General features: G+C 44.2%; 1 protein-coding gene across 1 annotated transcript; it reads left to right on the top strand.

Moving 5' to 3' along the window:
* The first annotated feature begins 16,043 nt into the window (after window positions 1-16,043).
* LOC147117809 (forkhead box protein Q1-like) lies at window positions 16,044-18,161 on the top strand. The gene has a single exon (XM_085989138.1). It carries the CDS (start codon window positions 16,543-16,545, stop codon window positions 17,518-17,520), a length of 978 nt encoding a protein of 325 aa, XP_085845264.1. The 5' UTR covers window positions 16,044-16,542; the 3' UTR covers window positions 17,521-18,161.
* Window positions 18,162-18,623: the final 462 nt, after the last annotated feature.

Here is an 18,623-nt window from a genome sequence, read left to right on the forward strand (position 1 = left end):
AATCAAGTGCTGACACCACATTATAATTCCAGAATTGGCCTTCCTGCTTTGCTCGAATCCTGACACCAGGTCCCACATGAACCACCACCTTTCTTTGCAGCCTTGCCATTTTAGCTCCATTCCCTGCATGCTCTTCCCTCCTTTTTTATGTCTGATGTGACTGACAGGCATAGTGGTTATGTTAGTAATCCTGAGGCCTCGACTAATGATCAGGAGTATATGAGTTCAAATCCTCGGCAGCTGGGGAATTTAAATTCAGATAATTAAATAAATTTGGAATAAAAAGCTAGCATCAGTAATGAAACTAGCAGATTATTCACTAATGCTCTCTATCTGCTGATCTTGCCTGGTTTGGCCTATATGTGATTCCTAGACCCGCAGCAATGTGGTTGACTCTTAACTGCCCTGTGAAATGGGCCACTTGGTTGTACCAAAAACCACTTAAAAGTATACTAAGAGCTCCCTCCCTAACAGCACTGTGGGAGTACCTTCACCACATGGACTGCAGTGGTTCAAGAAGGTGGCCTAAGAGCAAGGAGGGATGGACAATAAATGCCGGCCTTGCCAGCGACGCCCACATCCTGTGGACGAATTTTTAAAAAAATACAGCTGTACATCTTTTCTATGTTTCTTTTCTAGCCCCAAACCCCAACATCAGACTGTGGGACACCTTCGTATTAACAAACCCCAGAATAATCCACAGTGTTCCTAAACCTAGAACCCTCACCCCAATGTATCAACCACAACCGCACCCCACCCCCAAACCCCACTCCCGCCCAGAGCTACCAAAGCAAAGGACATTTGACCTAGTTCTTGCTAAATGTTACGACCTCTGTTCCCCCGCATCGTGCTCCTAAACACCTTTTATCTACTACCAACCTACTAGATGTGGGCTATCATCTTGCTGTGTTTCCTGAGCTTTACAAAAGGTTTGAAATAAAATAATTGAGTGCATAGGCAAAGAAACATAAAAACAATATTAAAGTAACTGACTTCCAGATTTTACACAAAAATGGACGCGTCGCAGAATTTGATCCTTGAAACATTGGTAAAAGTGATGCGGGTGGCAGGTTACCTTCCATGAAGTAATTTATGGCTGGCACCAGAAAATTACCATGAAAGCTGTCGGATTGCTGTAAAAACGCAACTGGGGTGACTAATGTCCTTCAGGGAAGGGAACCCGCCGCCATTATATGTGACATAATTATGGGTTGTCAGTAACCGTGACGCCATCTGTTTTCAAGTCCATTGCTTATTCTACTAAGTTTGAGAGATTTTCAAAATAAAAATAGTTTTTATTGATTTTCTCCAAATTTACCCAGTTTTTTCTGGTCTAATATTTCTCCCTTTTTTTAACCTAAAAAGAATGAGTTTTTAAATTGACAATATTATCTGACTTTAATGATCCTTGTGTATAAACTTCAAACAGAAGGTGAAGCATGAATTCTTGAACATTTTCTAGGTAACCTTGCTAAGCAAACAATTGATTATAATCGAGCAGTTGTTGGAGCATGTTACAAATTAAACTCCAAATAATGCCAAATTTCAAAGTGGAATCATTATGCTTTGTAATTTACACTGAATGGTGGCAGCAGCTGCCTTTCTTTTGTCAGCTTATGTGAAGGCAGCAACTTGTGGAAAGACTGTGACACTATTCAAGTTGGAAGGGAGTTTAAAGAGGTCGATTTTCAATGCCTTCACCTGACATTAACGGGGGCGTTCATGGCCTCAAAATTGGGTTGGTATTCTTACCGGCCTGTTAACATCAGCGATGCGGCCAGCTCCATTTTGAAAGGGGCCGACCGCTAGGTGTCCAAAGCACCACCTGTTTCAGGTGCTAGGTCCCGTTTAATATTCAAATCCTATGACGTAAATAGGACCCCGATTGCCATTTCTGCTCGGAGCCTGCGCCGACCAGTTCCACGAGCGATGGAACCGAAGAGTGCTGAATTATTTCTGTGGGCCCCGGAGTGGCAGAAATGCTCTTCCAATGGCCACAAAAATAATCTGAGCTACTGTTGCCCTGGAACCTCCACCCTTCACGGTCGTGACCCCCCCCACCGCCCCCCCCCAGCAACTTACCTTACTGGGCGGCTTTGCCAGCCCAGTCTTGAGGCCGCAATCTGATGAGCTATATCGGGACGCCTGTTTGCTGCCCTGTAGCTTGCCTGCCAAATTTGAATGAGGCTGGGGCCTCAAAATCACACAAGCCTCTTCACCGCCAGAACGGGCGACCGACCAGCGCACTCCACCGATCAGTCCAAAGTCCAAATCGACTCCAAAATATTTTACCAACATCATCTGCGGAGATACACTAAATACTGTTGCAGAGATATTTGCTGAAGAAAAAAAGAGGCAAATCTTCCTTCTTAGGCCGTCCCTCGGAACCGAGGATGACTTGCTTCTGCATTAAAAATGAGTTCTCAGGTGACTGATGAGTCCAATGCGGGACCTACAGTCTCTCTCACAGGTGGGGCAGATGGTGGTTGAAGGGGCGGGTGGGTGGGGTGCTTGGGTTGACGTGCGCTCCTTGCGCTGCCTGCGCTTGGCTTCCGCTTGCTCCCGGCGAAGAGACTCGAGGTGTTCGGCGCCTTCCCGGATGCTTCTCCTCCACTTTGTGTGGTCTTGGGCCAGGGATTCCCAGGTGCCAATGGGGATGTTACACTTTTTCAAGCAGGCTTTGAGGGTGTCGTTGAAGCGTTTCCTCTGCCCACCTGGGGCTCTCTTGCCGTGCCGGAGCTCCGAGTAGAGCGCTTGTTTTGGGAGTCTCGTATCGGGCATGCGGACAATGTGACCTGTCCATCGAAGCTAATCAAGCATGGTCAAAGCTTCGATGCTGGGAATGTTGGCCTGAGCGAGAACACTGACGTTGGTGCGCCTATCCTGCCAATGGATTTGCAGGATCTTGTGGAGGCCGCATCAGTGGTACCTCTCCAGTGCTTTGAGGTGCCTGCTGTACATGGTCCATGTCTCTGAGGCATACAGCAGGGCGGGTATCACTGCTGCTCTGTAGACCATGAGCTTAGTGCCGGATTTGAGGTCCTGGTCTTCAAACACTCTCTTCCTCAGGTGACCGAAGGCTGCACTGGCACACTGAAGGCGGTGTTGGACTTCGTCATCGACAACTGCCGTTGTTGACTGTAGGCTCCCGAGGTATGGAAAGTGGTCCACGTTGTCCAAGGCCTTGTCATGCATTTTGATAATCGGGGGATGGTACTGTGTGGCGGGGGCAGGTTGGTAGAGGACCTTTGTCTTACGTATGTTTAGCATAAGGCCCAAGCTCTCGGATGCTTCCGTGAAGGTGTTGATGATGGTTTGGAGTTCGACCTCCGAGTGAGTGCAGACGCAAGCATCATCTGCATACTGTAATTCAACGACAGAGAATGGGACGACCTTGGATCTGGATTGGAGGCAACGGAGGTTGAAAAGTTTCCCGTTTGTTCTGTAAATTAGCTCCACTCCAGTGGGGAGTTTACTGAGGGTGAGATGGAGCATTGCAGCAAGGAAGATCAAGAAGAGCGTTGGTGCGATGACACAGCCTTGCTTGACCCCGGTTCGTACTTGAATTGGGTCTGTGGTGGAACCGTTGGTCAGGATCACAGCTTGCATGTCGTCGTGAAGCAGGCGGAGGATGGTGACAAATTTTTGACGGCAGCCAAATTTGAGGAGGACACTCCATAATCCCTCATGGTTGACGGTGTCGAAGGCCTTTGTGAGATCAAAGAAGGCCATGTACAGCGGTTGGTGCTGTTCACTGCATTTCTCTTGTAATTGACGTGTGGTGAAGATCATGTCCATTGTGCCCCTTAGTGGGCAGAATCAGCATTACAACTCTGGGAGGAGCTCTTCAGCCACTGGGAGAAGGCAATTGAGGAGGATTCTTGCGTTGACTTTCCCTGTGACAGACAGCAGGGAAACTCCTCTGTAATTACCGCAATCGGACTTGTCACCTTTCTTGAAGATGGTCACAATTACGGCGTCTCTGAGATCCCCTGGCATGCTCTCCTCCTTCCAGATAAGTGAAATTAGTTCATGAATTCGTGCCAGTAGTGCTTCTCTACCATGCTTTAGTGCCTTGGCGGGGATTCCCTCTGCTCCTGAGGCCTTGTTGTTCTTCAGTTGTCGGATGGCCTTTTCAACCTCATGCCGGGCTGGGGTTGTGCTGAGATGGTGGCGGGTAGCATGCTGCGGGAGGCAAATAGGAAAAGATTAAATAACATGTTGTATATTTCTTGGCCTTTGCTATAAAAAGCCACACCTGAACAAATGAACAATAAACAACAATTTGCATTTATATAATAACATTAACATAAAAAAATGTCCCCAAGGTCTTCACAACTCGGTATTTGGAAAACATATGCCAATCCAGGAAGAGAGGAGTGGTAACTGAAAGCTACATCAAAGAGATGCGTTTCGAAGAGGTTTTAAACGAGGGGAAAGAAACGCAGAGAAAGGCAAGATTGCAGAGTTCCAAAATTAGGACTTTGGTGGCTGAAGGTACTGTCACCAATGGTGAGGCAAAGGGAGGGGGGAAGATACAGAAAGCCAGAGCTAGAGGAATGGACCATTCTGAAGGGGATCTGGGGGCTTTAGGAGATTACAGAGATAGGGTGGGGGAAGGTCATAGAGGCATTTATAGAAAGGGGCAATGATTTTGAATTGAATATGTTGGGAACACAGGAACAAGAGTAAGCCATTCCGCCTAGTCATGGCTGATCTGTACCTCAACTCCATTGACCCGCATTTGCTCCATAGCATTTGATACTTAACAAAAATCTATCGATCTCACTCTTGAAAATTTCAAATGACCCAGCATCAAAGTTCCCGCTAAGCTGTGCGGCCACGCGGCTGTCTGGAGGCCCTGCGCAGGCCGATCACCAGCTTTTAAATGGGACATTTCACACATGCGCAAAATGTTGAATGGGCCGCGCAGTCCATTAAAGGGACTGCGCACCCAAAAAACAATTATTGCCCAGCATCTACAGCCTTGTGGGGGAGTGAGTTCCAGATTTTCACTACCCTTTATGTGAAAACCTGCCTCCTTATTTCACTTCTAAATAGCCTGGCTCTAATTTTAAGATTATGCCCCCATGTTCTGGATTCTTCCACTAGAGGAAGTAGTTCCTCTGTATCTGCCCTATTGAATCCCTCTACCATTTAAAGACCTCGATTATATCACCCCTCAGCTTTTTGAACCCAAATGAATACAAACCAAGTTTATGCAGCCTGGCTTCATAATTTAACCTTTTAAACCCTGGCATCATTCTGCTGAATCCGCGCTGTACCTGCTCCAAGGCCAATATAGTTTTTCTGAGGTTTGGTTCCCAAAACTGAATGGCATCTGACCAAGGCTCTGTACAACTGAAGTATAACTTCCTCACAGGGAGCCAGTATAGGTCTAAAGGACAGGGGTGATAGGCAAGTACCTAGTGCAGGACAAGGTAGGTGCAACAGGGTTTTGGACAAGAGTTTATGGAAGATAGGAGGTCAGCTAGAGAGTGTTAGAGTCATGATGTAAGTTTTCAGCAGCGGAGGGGCTGAGGCAAGCAAAATTGCAGAGGTGAAAGCAAGCGGTCTTGGTAATGGATAGGATATGAAATATAATGATCAGCCAAGAGGAAACAAGATTCTGAATGGTCTGGTTCAGCCTGAGAGAGTAGCTGGGGAGGGAGTTTGAGTCAGTGGCAAGGAAGCAGTTTGTGACAGAGGTCAAAGATGCTGCCTTCAACCTTCTCAATGTCGAGCTGGAGGAAGTTGTGGCTTGTCCAGAACTAAGAGATGCTGACCCCATGTTACAGAAAGAGACACATTTAAGCAATTGTAGTATTTGCTTAATTTACTACCTGCAATGTATAAGGAAAATACGATTTTCCAAATGCCTGCTTCTAGCGGTGGGTATCACCCGCAAGGGGCATATATCAGGAAAACTCAGATGCGCTCCTCGCAATTTTCCATCTATTAATTTTAGTTGCACCAGCGATTTCCTGATGTGTACTTCTGAAGGATAACGCTCCCCACCGGGCGTGTGAGTTTGTATAATCAGCCCATATTTCTTTAATTTTCAGGAACCAATGACAAAACACTTACATCATTGTCTCTGAGAAGATCTCGAACAAATTGTTTTGAAATCCTTTTAGTGGAGATATGAACTCTCCCTGATCTGCAAATCCCAGCTATCCCTCCCTCTCACTTTTTGTGTGTGCGTGGTTCACATATTTATGGTATGCCTTCAATATTATTTTGATATATCTCACCTATTGACCCACTGAGGGTGTCTGATTGCAGGTGCCAATTGTTTCAATGCACTCTTGCATTTTTTCTCAACAACTTGTATTTACATAGCGCCTTTAACGTAGTAAAACATCCCAAGGCGCTTCACAGGAGTATTATAAGACAAAAAATTTGACACCGAGCCACATAAGGAGAAATTAGGGCAGATAACCAAAAGCTTGGTCAAAGTGGTAGGTTTTAAGGAGCATCTTAAAGGAGGAAAGAGAGGTAGCGAGGTGGAGAGGTTTAGGTAGGGATTTCCAACACTTAGGGCCTTGGCAGCCGAAGGCACGGCCACCAATAGTTGAGCGATTATAATCAGGGATGCTCAAGAGGGCAGAATTAAAGGAGCGCAGCTATCTCAGGGGGGTTGTGGGGCTGAAGGAGATAGGGAGGAGCGAGGCCATGGAGGGATTTGAAAAGGATGAGAATTTTGAAATCGAGGTGGTGCCAATGTAGGTCAGCGAGCACAGGGGTGATGGGTGAATGGAACTTGGTGTGAGATAGGACACGGGCAGCCAAGTTTTGGATCACCTCAAGTTTACCTCATCCCTTACCATGTCCCCTCTGGAGAACCCTCACGCCCCACCAGTGATACATGTCACACAGTTCGATTACCAATGTTGGGTATCAAGGTAACAGTGTCACATTAGCCCCTAGTATCTATCTACAAAGATCATAGCCCCATACACAAAGAGAACAAATCCAAACTATGTAATAGCCAAACTGAGCTTTAATTTTTATCAGGTATTTTACATTTATTTTATCTAGTAAATTGCGCAAAGTGTCCTGGCAAATTGCTATCAATCATATATATTATATATATATCCTTGTAAATTGTTAACTTCATTCACAGCTATGAAAAATGTCTACTTTATCAGTTGGACCATACAACAGTACACATGGAATCTGAAAACAGAAAAATAAATGCACCAATTGTGCTTTGCTGCATCAAAGAAGGGGGGATATATAGCTGTCAGTATGTAATGAATATCTGATTGCTGGGAGCTTTATGCTGTTCAATGTGATCATGATAATGCTAAAGATGACTGAATATATTCCCATTCATGCATTTCTTTTTTGATTGGAAGGTATTTTAATCCACACAGGCAGAATGGAGAGGGATAGAGCTTCCATTACTGGTTATATTGGATAGGTCATCATCTCTTCAACAAAAAGCCATACACCTCAATAATAGTGTGGTATCATGTCATGTCAGTTAATTAAATAAATCTGGAATTTAAAGCTAGTGTCAGTAATGGAAACTACCGGATTGTCGTGAAAACCCATCTGGTTCACTAATGTCCTTATGGGGAGGAAATATTCTGTCCTTACCCAATCTGGCCTATATGTGACTCCAGACCCACAGCAATGTGGTTGACTCTTAACTGCCCTATGAAATGGCCTAGCAAGCCATTCAGTTGTATAAGGTGACTCACCACCTTCTTCTCCAGGGCAATTAATGATGGGCAATAAATGCTGGCGTTGCCAGTAATGCCCACATCCCGTGAATGAATTTTTTTAAATCCCCTACATCACAATTTAGTATGATCATTGTAAAGCCGTGCTTTGTACTTTATGTTACACAATGTAGTACTGTGTTTTTTTTAACGTAGGATTACATAGATAGAAACCCTAGTGCTTGGTTTGCTTTTTTTATGACCTTGTTAACCTGCATCGCTACTTTTAGCGATTTGTGTATTTGTACTCTGAGATCCCTTTGCTCTTCCACCCCATTTAGATTCTTATTTTCCAAGTAATATGTGACCTCCTTATTTTTCTTACCAAAATGTAATACCTCACATTTTTCTGTGTTGAAATTAATTTGCCAATTATCTGTCCATTCTGCAAGTTTATGAATGCCTTCTTGTAATTTGTTGCAGCCCTCCTCAGTGTTGACTATCCCCCCCCAAATTTAGAAATTGTGTTTTTGATTCCAAAAGGCTGCTTCCCGTATCTTATTCTACACCAAATCCTGCGTACCCGTCACCCATCCTTGTTGACCTACATTAGCCCCATGGTCTCCAGCCCTTCAACCCCTGTTCTGTAGTGTATGATCATAATGTAGTAGTGTATTCACAGGTGTTACTCAGATTTCGCTAGATGTTCGAAAGATCGAACAAATAGGTTCGCAATTTTCCTTTTAGGGTTCAAATGTAAGTTTGGTCTGAACAAACACACAGGCAACAGATTTCGCGTACAAAGATTTATCTTTAATAAATGCTTTACAAACACCGTTCGCAGTTTAAAGTACAATTCCAAAATATAAGACTCACAGCTTATATAGATATTACCCTGATTTGGTCCGAGGTGATCAATCTCTGCCCAACCCTCTACGTAGGGTTTCTGTCCCCGGGTCCCTGCTGTCGAGTGTTGCTCCTAGGTCTCTTGCTGCCAGGTTGTCACTCCCAGGTTGTCGCTCTCTATCTGGGGTTTTTCCTCCTGGTTTATACTATCCTATAATCTGGCCCATCTCTTTGGTTACACATTTGTTACTGTCCCTGCATCCTGATGATTAGTTTACCCTATTCCACATCCTGTCTCATCTCCTTGATTAGTTTACGTCTTACTTCATCCATTTTCTCTAATTGACCCATTGTTTGCTAACTGGCGTCTGTAGTGATCTCACTTATGTCTGACGAGGTTACCCATGAGCCCTCTGTTTAGAACATTCCTGAACCTCTGCATTATTTATCCATTATCCCTTACACATGGTGACTCCTCCATCTTATTTCAGTTTTCTTACATAGCTACAGCAGTACAGTCGTAAAAATATTAAAACAACCTTTGCTGCCACTGGTAGTGTAAGCCAGATGGTTAGCTGTGCCTGCAGGTCTACTTGGACCAGGTGGCACAATTGACTCTCAACCTTGGTGGTGAGCCTAAACCTCCTCATGGCACAGCTTCTCCAGACAACTCTGACAGCTGTCTCTGTAGCAGTAGACCCACTGCCTGGAGTAATATGTGCTGTGAGTTTTGTGCCTTATATGCTCTGTGTGTGCCCAGGTCACCATCTGCTCCACGGTGATATGCCCACGAATGGCACTACACGCATGCTCATAGAAAACTCCTCCGTACTATTCATGTCTTTCACTGCAGTGGTGAAACTTCCAAATCTCCCACTTCATTCAATATACAATGGCCCAGTAATTCCGGTCCCAACATGTGAGTATGGATGGGGTACTCACGCGTGGGCCCGTTGGAAGTGCCGGATTTCAGCATGCACAGCGCATGCGCGGGAAACCGGCATTTCCTCCAAGGGGTTCAGAGGTCCAATGCGTGCGCGCAGAACTTTCTTCTTTTTTACAGGTTTGCCCATGTGTAAGGGCCTCAACTTTTTAGAAATGTGAAAAGGAGACGTAAGGACTTGATTCTTTAAGGTAAGTGGTCTATTATTTAAAATTATAACATTTTTTCCACAGCTTTATTGTTTTTAAGGACTTTACATTAAGGTAAGTGTATTTTTAGACCCGATTTTAAAAAAATATATTAAAAAAAAATTTGAATAATTGTTTAAAATAGTTTTTTTAAAGTTATTTATAGTTCATTTAAATAGTGGGATGTTTTTTAAAATTTTATTTAAAGTTTAAGTAGTGTTTTGGGCGCCCGTACTTTTCATGAGTTTGACAGTTCTTACTATCAAACTCATGAATGAAGTTTCCCCTCCCCTGATTGGCTGCCCAGTGCTCACCTGATCCCAGCCGGCACATCGAACTAACTACGCCACTGGATCAGGCAAGCACAGCGCGCCGACAGCTGAACCGGGCCAGTGACAGGAATTCCAAGCAGGCCCAGGCTTCAGCTGTCGGCGCGCCGGGTAAGTGCACATCGGGGGCTTGCACGCGCGGCAAGCCCCCGATCCTAATTTCTGGGCCATTGATATATCTATCTTGGACAACTTCATGTGTTGAATATGTTATGTTAGTGAATGTGGCAGCCACTTTTCACACAACATGGTCCCACGAACAGAAAGGAAATGAACAACCAGTTATTTTATTTCTGGTGATGTTGGTTGAGAGAAAAATGTTGTCCAGGACACATGTTTCTTTGAATAATGCCACAGCGTCCTTAATGTCCACCTGAACATTTCATCCACCATTGATAGTGCAGCACTCCCTCAGTACTGCACTGAGGGTCAGTCTAGATTATGAGCTGGAACATAAGTTAGAATCATCAAGGAATGGAATGAGATAATGCAAGAGGCTCTTGTTAATATTTCAACTTTGAGACTACCAAGACCTTCCAGACATGTATTAGGAACATCTGAGATCAACCACTTTATTTGCCTTTTGGATAACTGGTGCTTTATTTTGTGCCCAATGAAAAAAATCGCAGAATGATATATTAAAACTGGAGTGATTTTATTACATTTTCCAGCACTTATGGTGAGTGTGTTTATTATGTTTTGCTTCCACATTTCACTCTGTTTCTCATGAATGACTGTTTTGTTTTTACATTTGCTTTAATAAGTCTGCCCTAGGCCAGAAAGTAGCGCTGGTGGCCAGCTTTTTGCCAATTGGCAGCTACCAGAAGGCCTGCTAAATGTATCTACAACTAACCCTGATGGATCAGCATCTGTGCCAGAGGTCTTGTTTGTGTAGTCTCATTGGTCTCATTATTTTCATTTATCTAGTCCATGCATCCTATTGCTGGAGGACAATGTCTCATATTCCCCACTGATCTGTCCGAACATTAAAGTAAGGGCATCTGTGAAGTCTCTGACTTGCCCTTTTGTCTGGCCATAACTATCTTTCAAGTAAAACTGGAAATGATTTATTTTAAGAGTTTGGACCTCTAAAACCTCTATTGCAGAATTGGAAAATTTCATAAAATATGTTCTTCCTGTGCCTATCACCTCTGTAATTGAATCTTCTCTACAAATTACACTGACATTGCTACATATTTTTTTATTCGTTTATGGGATGTGGGCGTCGCTGGCAAGGCCAGCATTTATTGCCCATCCCTAATTGCCCTTGAGAAAGTGGTGGTGAGCCGCCTTCTTAAATTAAATATTGTTACCTCATATAGAGTGATTTGCTTTATATTAGTGGGTCTACCACCTGTTCTGTAATGTGCCCCCTGATTTGTGTGCAACTAGCGTTTAAACATAACAGCAGTGGGGACTGAGACACAGTAATTTGGCTCATGGAATTAATTCTTGCAGTATATCCCCTATTTCATCACAACATGCATACTGTAAAGTGCACGATCCATCTAGTTTTAGTTCTACTGCCTTAATTGTTGCATCCTCTCTGACACTTTTCTACATCAGTACAGCATTTCTTGTACATATACCCTTAACAACTACTTCTTTTTCCATGTGCATATGTGTTCTGTGCTGTTAATTTACAGTAATGCCCATGCCTTAACTTTGTGCTCTTTCTTAAGTTATGTACTTCTTCCAGACCTCCAGCTAGGTCTTCCAAGTAGCTAAACCAAATTTCAGTGATGTACTGCTACATCTGGCACTTCTTTACGATATTTGGGAGGGCCATTCCCCACCACCTACCTCACCAAAATCTGCTCACATTTCTCCAGAGCGGAAGTTCTAAGCACATGCTGGACACTAAACCAGGCTTTTCTCAGTTTTCACTAAGCCTTCTTGTGCAAAAATGATACATTCCACAGCTAAATGAAGGAGCTTTCTGACATTTCTATCAGTTAAGTCGCTAAGTAGATGCTTGAAGAAGTATTAATGTGTCGTTATTGCAGTGGCATCACAATTAGCTGCTAGTTTTTCATAACCAGAAGCAAAATCACATTCTTAGGAGCCACTTGCTTTAAACCTTCACTTTCCTGCAACTCTGTCAGCAGGTTACACATTATGATGAAAATGAGCCTTTCTCCTGCTTTTTGTTTTGAGGAAAAAAATGGCCCTTTATCAGAGACTGAAATTAAATTGACTAGATCTGGAATTTGTCTGTCATCTTTACTCATAAAAGTTAATGTAAAGTATTCCTTTAATATGTCTGCCAGCTCCCCATTCTCCCTCAATACATAATATTGGCCCTGATTTTGTGAAACTTCGAATATCGGTCCCAGGAATGGCTGTCTGCCAGCCTACAGTGCTACCGCGACCATGCTCAATTTTGCAGACTTGCCTCATTTTAATAATTGGCATTAATTCCCAGCCCACCTTGCACCAGTAGCTAGCCTCCTGGGGGATGTGCAAAATCTGTCCAGCAGCCCAAACTTATAGGGATGTGTGCACTTAAAGGCAGCTGAACTATGTTCTCAGCCTTTACAAAGCTTCAAAATTAATGTTAAATATTTGTCTGCCTTTGACAGGAATGGAGTGGGGGATGAGGGGCGGGGAGGTAGATAGGCTGGGAAAGAAGTGCCAAGCAAAAAGTGAAAGAAACTATATGTGGAAGCATGAAGCAGAGTCTCTGGGAAAGTGATAAAGTGATTCAATATGCAACCCCAATGTGATGGTTGGCAAAGTAAATGTGCTGCTGTATGAGATGGCTACGAGTAGCACATCCATCCCAGAAGACAATAGTGCACTTTTGCCTGTCAGGATGCAGTAGCTAGGCACAAAGGTCTGTGCAATACATGTATATTTGGTAACCCTGGAACCAGGAAATGTTCTGTGCCCTATGAGGCTGATGTCTCCTTTCCACGGGGAATGAGATGCACATGTTGCCCTATGCAAGCAAACCCTTCTTCTCACTTTTTTGCACAAGGTGTCAGCCTTGGCTCAGTGGGTAGCACTCTTGCCCATGAGTCAGAAGGTTGTCCACAGACTTACGTACATATTTGAGGCTGACACTTTGATGCAGTACTGAGGGAGTGTTGCACTGTCCGAGCTGCTGGCTTTCAGATGAGAAGTTAAATAGAGGTCCTGTGTAAACTCTGGAGTGGATGCAAAAGATAATGGCAGCATTCAAAGAAGAGCAGAGGCTTTCTCCCAATATCCTGGCCTACATTTATCCCTCAACCAACACCACTAAAACAGATTATCTGGTCATTTATTTCATTGCTGTTTGTGGGATCTTGCTGTGGCCAAAAGTGACTACCATGTTTTTCTAGGCCAACTACAAGCACATAACGTAGCGTGTAACACAAAAACACACTTCCTGTTATACTGCCAGTTTGTGCATCATACTCTGCTCAATAACAACAGAACTCTGCTCATACTCGCCTGTTCTCAGGAACATTACTCTGCTTGATGCTCCAAAGTGCCAGTATATATTTTTTTAATGTTTTCATGGATTATCAGCACGAATCATGAGCTGTTTATGGTCAGATTATACGCTCAAACTTTGGAGCGGGGTTTCAAGTCACAAACTTCTGACTCGGGAGTGAAATTGCTACCAACTGTGCTAAACTGGCAATTTAAAGTGCAAACGTGCCCTTAAAGTTTAAGAAGTGTGCTTGACTGCTTTTACATTGTTAATGTCAGTAGATATCTCACAGGACAGCCTGCTCTTCACCAAGGTGAAAAGCTTCACCTGCATTTGGGAAAGTGTACAGTGTCCCCCCCCCCCCCCCCCCCACAACTGTGAGTGTGTTCAGGCGCAGTATAACTTGATGCTAGCAACTTCCATTTTAAAGGCAGGTACTGCTCTCCCAATGGTACCTGGCGTAACAGCAGTACTGAAGTAAGTTTTCTGACGTAGCTGTACTCCACTTACTGTAATCACAAAATCTAGCAAACATTTTATCATTTGGCGTAAGTGCTGTTTAAAACCACTTTTTTAAAATCTGCAGTTCCACGCATTTAGGTTTAGGACCATTAGGTTGCTCACGTTTCTCTGCGGGAGGTGGGTGTTCATGAACATCCGAAGGCAAATGCGCGATTCGTCGTATCCAAAACGTCCATTATAAACCTGAAAGAAAATACTGGGAAAATAAATCTCGAACGCAGTTCCATGGCTGATTATTAGTGTGTTACCAGCTAAATCGGAAGATGGGACAAGACTATTATCGTCACTGATGGATTGAGAGGGTCGGTGTTATACCGGAGTAAAAACGACACGAATGGCCAGAGGGGGGGTTTGTTTTTTAAGGAAAAGCGACATTTTTTTTTAACCAGAACTCAACAGGTTCACAAACTAAAACAAGAACAGGGCACGCCCACGGCCCCATGTGGTACTAAAGACAGCGTTAGAGTCGGGATCTTATTGGTACACGGAACACTGAAGAACACATTTCTTCTCGTGTTGCCGAGGGCAACTGGGCGATCCGAAATCTCAATCTGACATTTCGATGAAATGTGTAACTGTTCTGAGAAGTGACATGTACAGCCTCCATTGCAAAGCACGCACAGTGAAAATATGAGCACATTAATTAAACAATATGATCTGGAGATAACTGCTGCATTACATACATATAGTATCAGCTTGAGATGTTGAGATAAATAGAGATCTTTCGTGTGTCCTCTTGATGTCACGCATTCTGCTGTGTGGTTGTGTGTGTTTGCATGTTCGCGTATTTTTAACAGACTATCCCCTCCAGAATCTATCAGGTCCGATTGTTGTTTTCAATGCTTTGAATTCCACTGCTGTATCTATCGCCTCCGCACGCCTGTATTGAACCTGCCGGGAATCTGCATCCCTGGGCAAACTCGATTCCTCTCGGTAGAGGAATACACCAGGGAATTGCCAAGCTTAATACCCCGGAGATCACCCACCCGTTCACTATCTGCCGGGGACGACAATGTGTCATTCTGTGCTCCCACTGAGTGCCGTACGTTCAAGGAATAAACAGTCTGTCCCCGCGACCCATTGGCGCAATGAAGGGTATAACAATGCATTTATTTGTATGGTGATACCCACACAAACTGCGCTGATAAAAACCTGTTCAACCACTTAATAATTATTTGGAACATGACAGTGCTTTTGCTGAGGAATTTAATAATTCGATGGGCTGTAACTAGTAAATCAGGAAAGATTTTTGTTCGATTTCATATGATGTGTCTAAATAAACGCCAATGACTGAATTGAAAAAAATAAGTAAAGTGTTGGCAAACTAATTGGGCGCTTAACACATTTCTGGGAATGAATGACCCTGCGAAAGAAGAAAATGAAGTGACTGTAAACCAAACACGCGCATTCTCAGCTTAACATCGTCAAATCAATAAACACACAGGGACAGCGCATCGCATATAATCCGACTTACTCCCCTGCGGTGTCACGCTGGAAGAAACAACACACACAAATTCATAATCGGTCGTGTTTTAAAGACTTGTTATTGTTACATGGAAACGTGAGAGGGCAAACTGTCACCGGACTTCAGCAGAACAATCACTGAGCGGCGGGGACCCCACACGCACCTGCCCAGCGATAACCCACGGTTATCGCAGTTATTCTAATTTTCGAGGATTTGCACAGAGTTAATAGCCGCCAAAGATAGCAATGAATGATTGCCCAGACGTGCAGGTTGTTTACTATCTTATTGTTTCCCCACACAATGTGGATTGCTTAGCAACTCCGAAATATAATTCATTAAAAATAAACGATATTTGGAGAAGTATCAAGAATAAAGTTAATTCGACGATCTCTGGGGGGGAGTTCTGGTTTAATAATAAAGGCTAAGCGAGAGGAGAAATTGTATTGCACTTGTTATGCTGGCTGTTTCATTGGGGGCTCTTGGCGAGCTGTAGTATCTTGTTTCCGCACTCTTTCTCCACGCCTCCTGTTTTATTTACTGTAAGTGTTCATGAAACAAACCGAGTCAATTTCACGGTGTTCAAATCGTACAGCAGCCCTGGGAGAGTCCACGCAACAGGTGTGGGGGGGGGGGGGAGAGATATAGGTACTGTAAATTTAAATCTCAAAGCACTCATTTATTTAAGTTACTCCGTTTTAAAATATTCGCGATTTATATTAACATTCTCTCAATGACCATCAACAGCTGCATGGCGGGTGGACGAATATGGGGAGCGATTTGGCGAGTGTCTCTATGATTCCCCCCCTCTCTGAGGTGTGGAGATGGCTGGGTCGAGTGCTGATATTACTCAGGTCTGAGCGAGTCTCTGGAGACTTGAGGGGTTTGTCCCTGACAGAAAGCAACTACCTGGGCGCCTGAGACGGTTACTAAACAACCTCAACCGAAAGCGATCTCCGCTTTCCAGTCATTTACCAAGACAACGTTGCCTACTTCGCGGCGGGCAGCAGCTGTCTGAAAGGGAAAAAAGGAACAATTTATTCTGATTGTTAAAAAAAAAAATACCAGGACTTTCAGTCTTTCAAAGTCATTGATACCTGTGCTGCTCATCGGGTTTGCGGAAGTAACTGTGAGGGGAAAGGATAAAGCACCGACCGAAACATGAACTTGGAAGTTTTCGCGGAGAGGGGGTTTGGAGATAAACCGGCCGAAGTTTGCAGTGACTCGGAGGGCAGTGTCCCCTCGCCCCTCTCAGTAGAAGAGGAGCTGGGATCTGATGGAGACTGCGTGGCAAACAGCCCGGCACCTACTAACTCGGGCTCCGAGAGCAAAACCAAGACTTATACCAGGCGTCCCAAGCCACCGTACTCCTACATTGCCCTGATCGCCATGGCTATCAGGGACTCTGCCACCGGTCGCCTGACTTTGGCTGAGATCAACGACTACCTGATGAAGAAATTCCCCTTCTTCAGAGGCACTTACACCGGCTGGAGGAACTCCGTCCGCCACAACCTGTCCTTGAACGACTGCTTCGTCAAGGTCCTCCGCGATCCATCCAGACCCTGGGGCAAGGATAACTACTGGATGCTGAACCCCAACAGTGAGTACACTTTCGCAGACGGGGTCTTCCGCCGCAGAAGAAAGCGCATTGGCCGCAAAATCCTCAAGGAACCCGGGGCGGGCGACAAACACATGGAAGTCATGCCCGGCGTCATCTCAGCACCCACCAAGGAAGAAGGACCCAGCGCCAAGTTTTCCAGCTCGTTTGCCATTGACAGCATCTTGAGCACACCCTTTCAAAGGCGAGAGGACAAGATGTCAGAAACCAAAGTCTCCGGCAGCGTTGCCAGACTGTTCTGGTCCAGCAGACCTCTGATACCTTATCCGTTCATCTCCTACTCTCCCGCTGTCCCGGTGCCATCGTTGTTCTCCATGAGCCCCGGGGCCACCTCGATGCTGCAACCCTACAGGTTCCCCGTCCCCCAGCAGGGCTTGCTGGAGCACCGAGCGTCTCATTTCTCAGCAAAATGCTTTCAGGACAAGATTCCGAGCTCGGAGACTTTCTCCTGCATCGGAGTGCCAACGGCGATGCACCCTCACCCCTACCATCCCTACAAGATCGAATCGCTCATCGTTTAGCAGATGGGGAAAGAAAATTCCAAGGGGGAGAGAAGTGGAGCCTCTCTTGTGCACTTTTGTTTTTAGAACCTTATAGAAAGAGTGTTCCCCCGCCCCCCGAGCTCCGCTATCAGCCTGACAAACGCTTTGGTGCGAATATTATTTGTCCCAAATATTTGTCTGCTTTTCTGTATATCGACAAAACCAGTTGTTCTGGTTTTTACCAAAAGGACCACTATATTACAGGGATTATAGTAAGTTATCAATCATTTCTGAACAGGTAGTAAAAGTGTGAGATCAACTGGGTATCGGATCATTTCTGCCGCAAACGATGGCATCACTGAGTGCCAAATAAGTAGTTATCTTGATTTTTTTTTAAAAATAAAACAAATATTTATAACTTTGTTTTCCAAACAAAAGGTAACCAGATGGGCCAGACAGCTTATATTTTGTGGTTTTAAAATGTCTTGTGTAGAACGTCGGATGACAACGCTCGAATCGAGCGAATTAAGTTTGATAAATCTCAGTACTGTTACTTAAAGACGGGACCACTGCCAATGTAAGCAGGTGATTTGTTGTGTGTGGTTTTTGTTTTTGTTTTTGTTTATGAAATGACGCATGAGCCTTATATTTTCGAATAAAAGCTTTGATAACAAACCCTATTAGCGTGTGGCGTGCAATGATTTGACAATCCTTTGGTTTCATCTCTGCGATTTGGGAAAAAAGGGCGATCTTATCAAAAAAAAAGTTAAATAACAGGAATCGGATTCGCGTGAGAAGTGATTGAAAAACGCCTGTGCGTGTTGAAATGAGAGAGATCAGATTATGAAACACGGCTGCCTTGAAAGCTTTGGGGCGGAGCCAAAGTCTTGAGAAAAGTCAAAGCAGGTTGTTTACATCGTTCAGCCAGCGAGTATTTTAAAACAACTCGCAGCTCTGTTCTGTATTTTTAAACACGTATTTAATCAATAATTACTAATCTGAACTTTACTGAACGGCTCCGAGTGATCTCTTATGTACATTTCCATTCATTTTCACAGACTTGGTTGCGAACCAAACAAATTATACTCTCCGTAGGAGTGAGTGGCCATTAAGGCAAGTTTCTTTTTGAATTCTTTTCTTCA

The sequence above is a fragment of the Somniosus microcephalus genome, chromosome 5, assembly GCF_052327205.1.
Source record: "Somniosus microcephalus isolate GS21.2 chromosome 5, FLI_Smic_1.0, whole genome shotgun sequence".
NCBI lineage: Eukaryota > Metazoa > Chordata > Chondrichthyes > Squaliformes > Somniosidae > Somniosus > Somniosus microcephalus.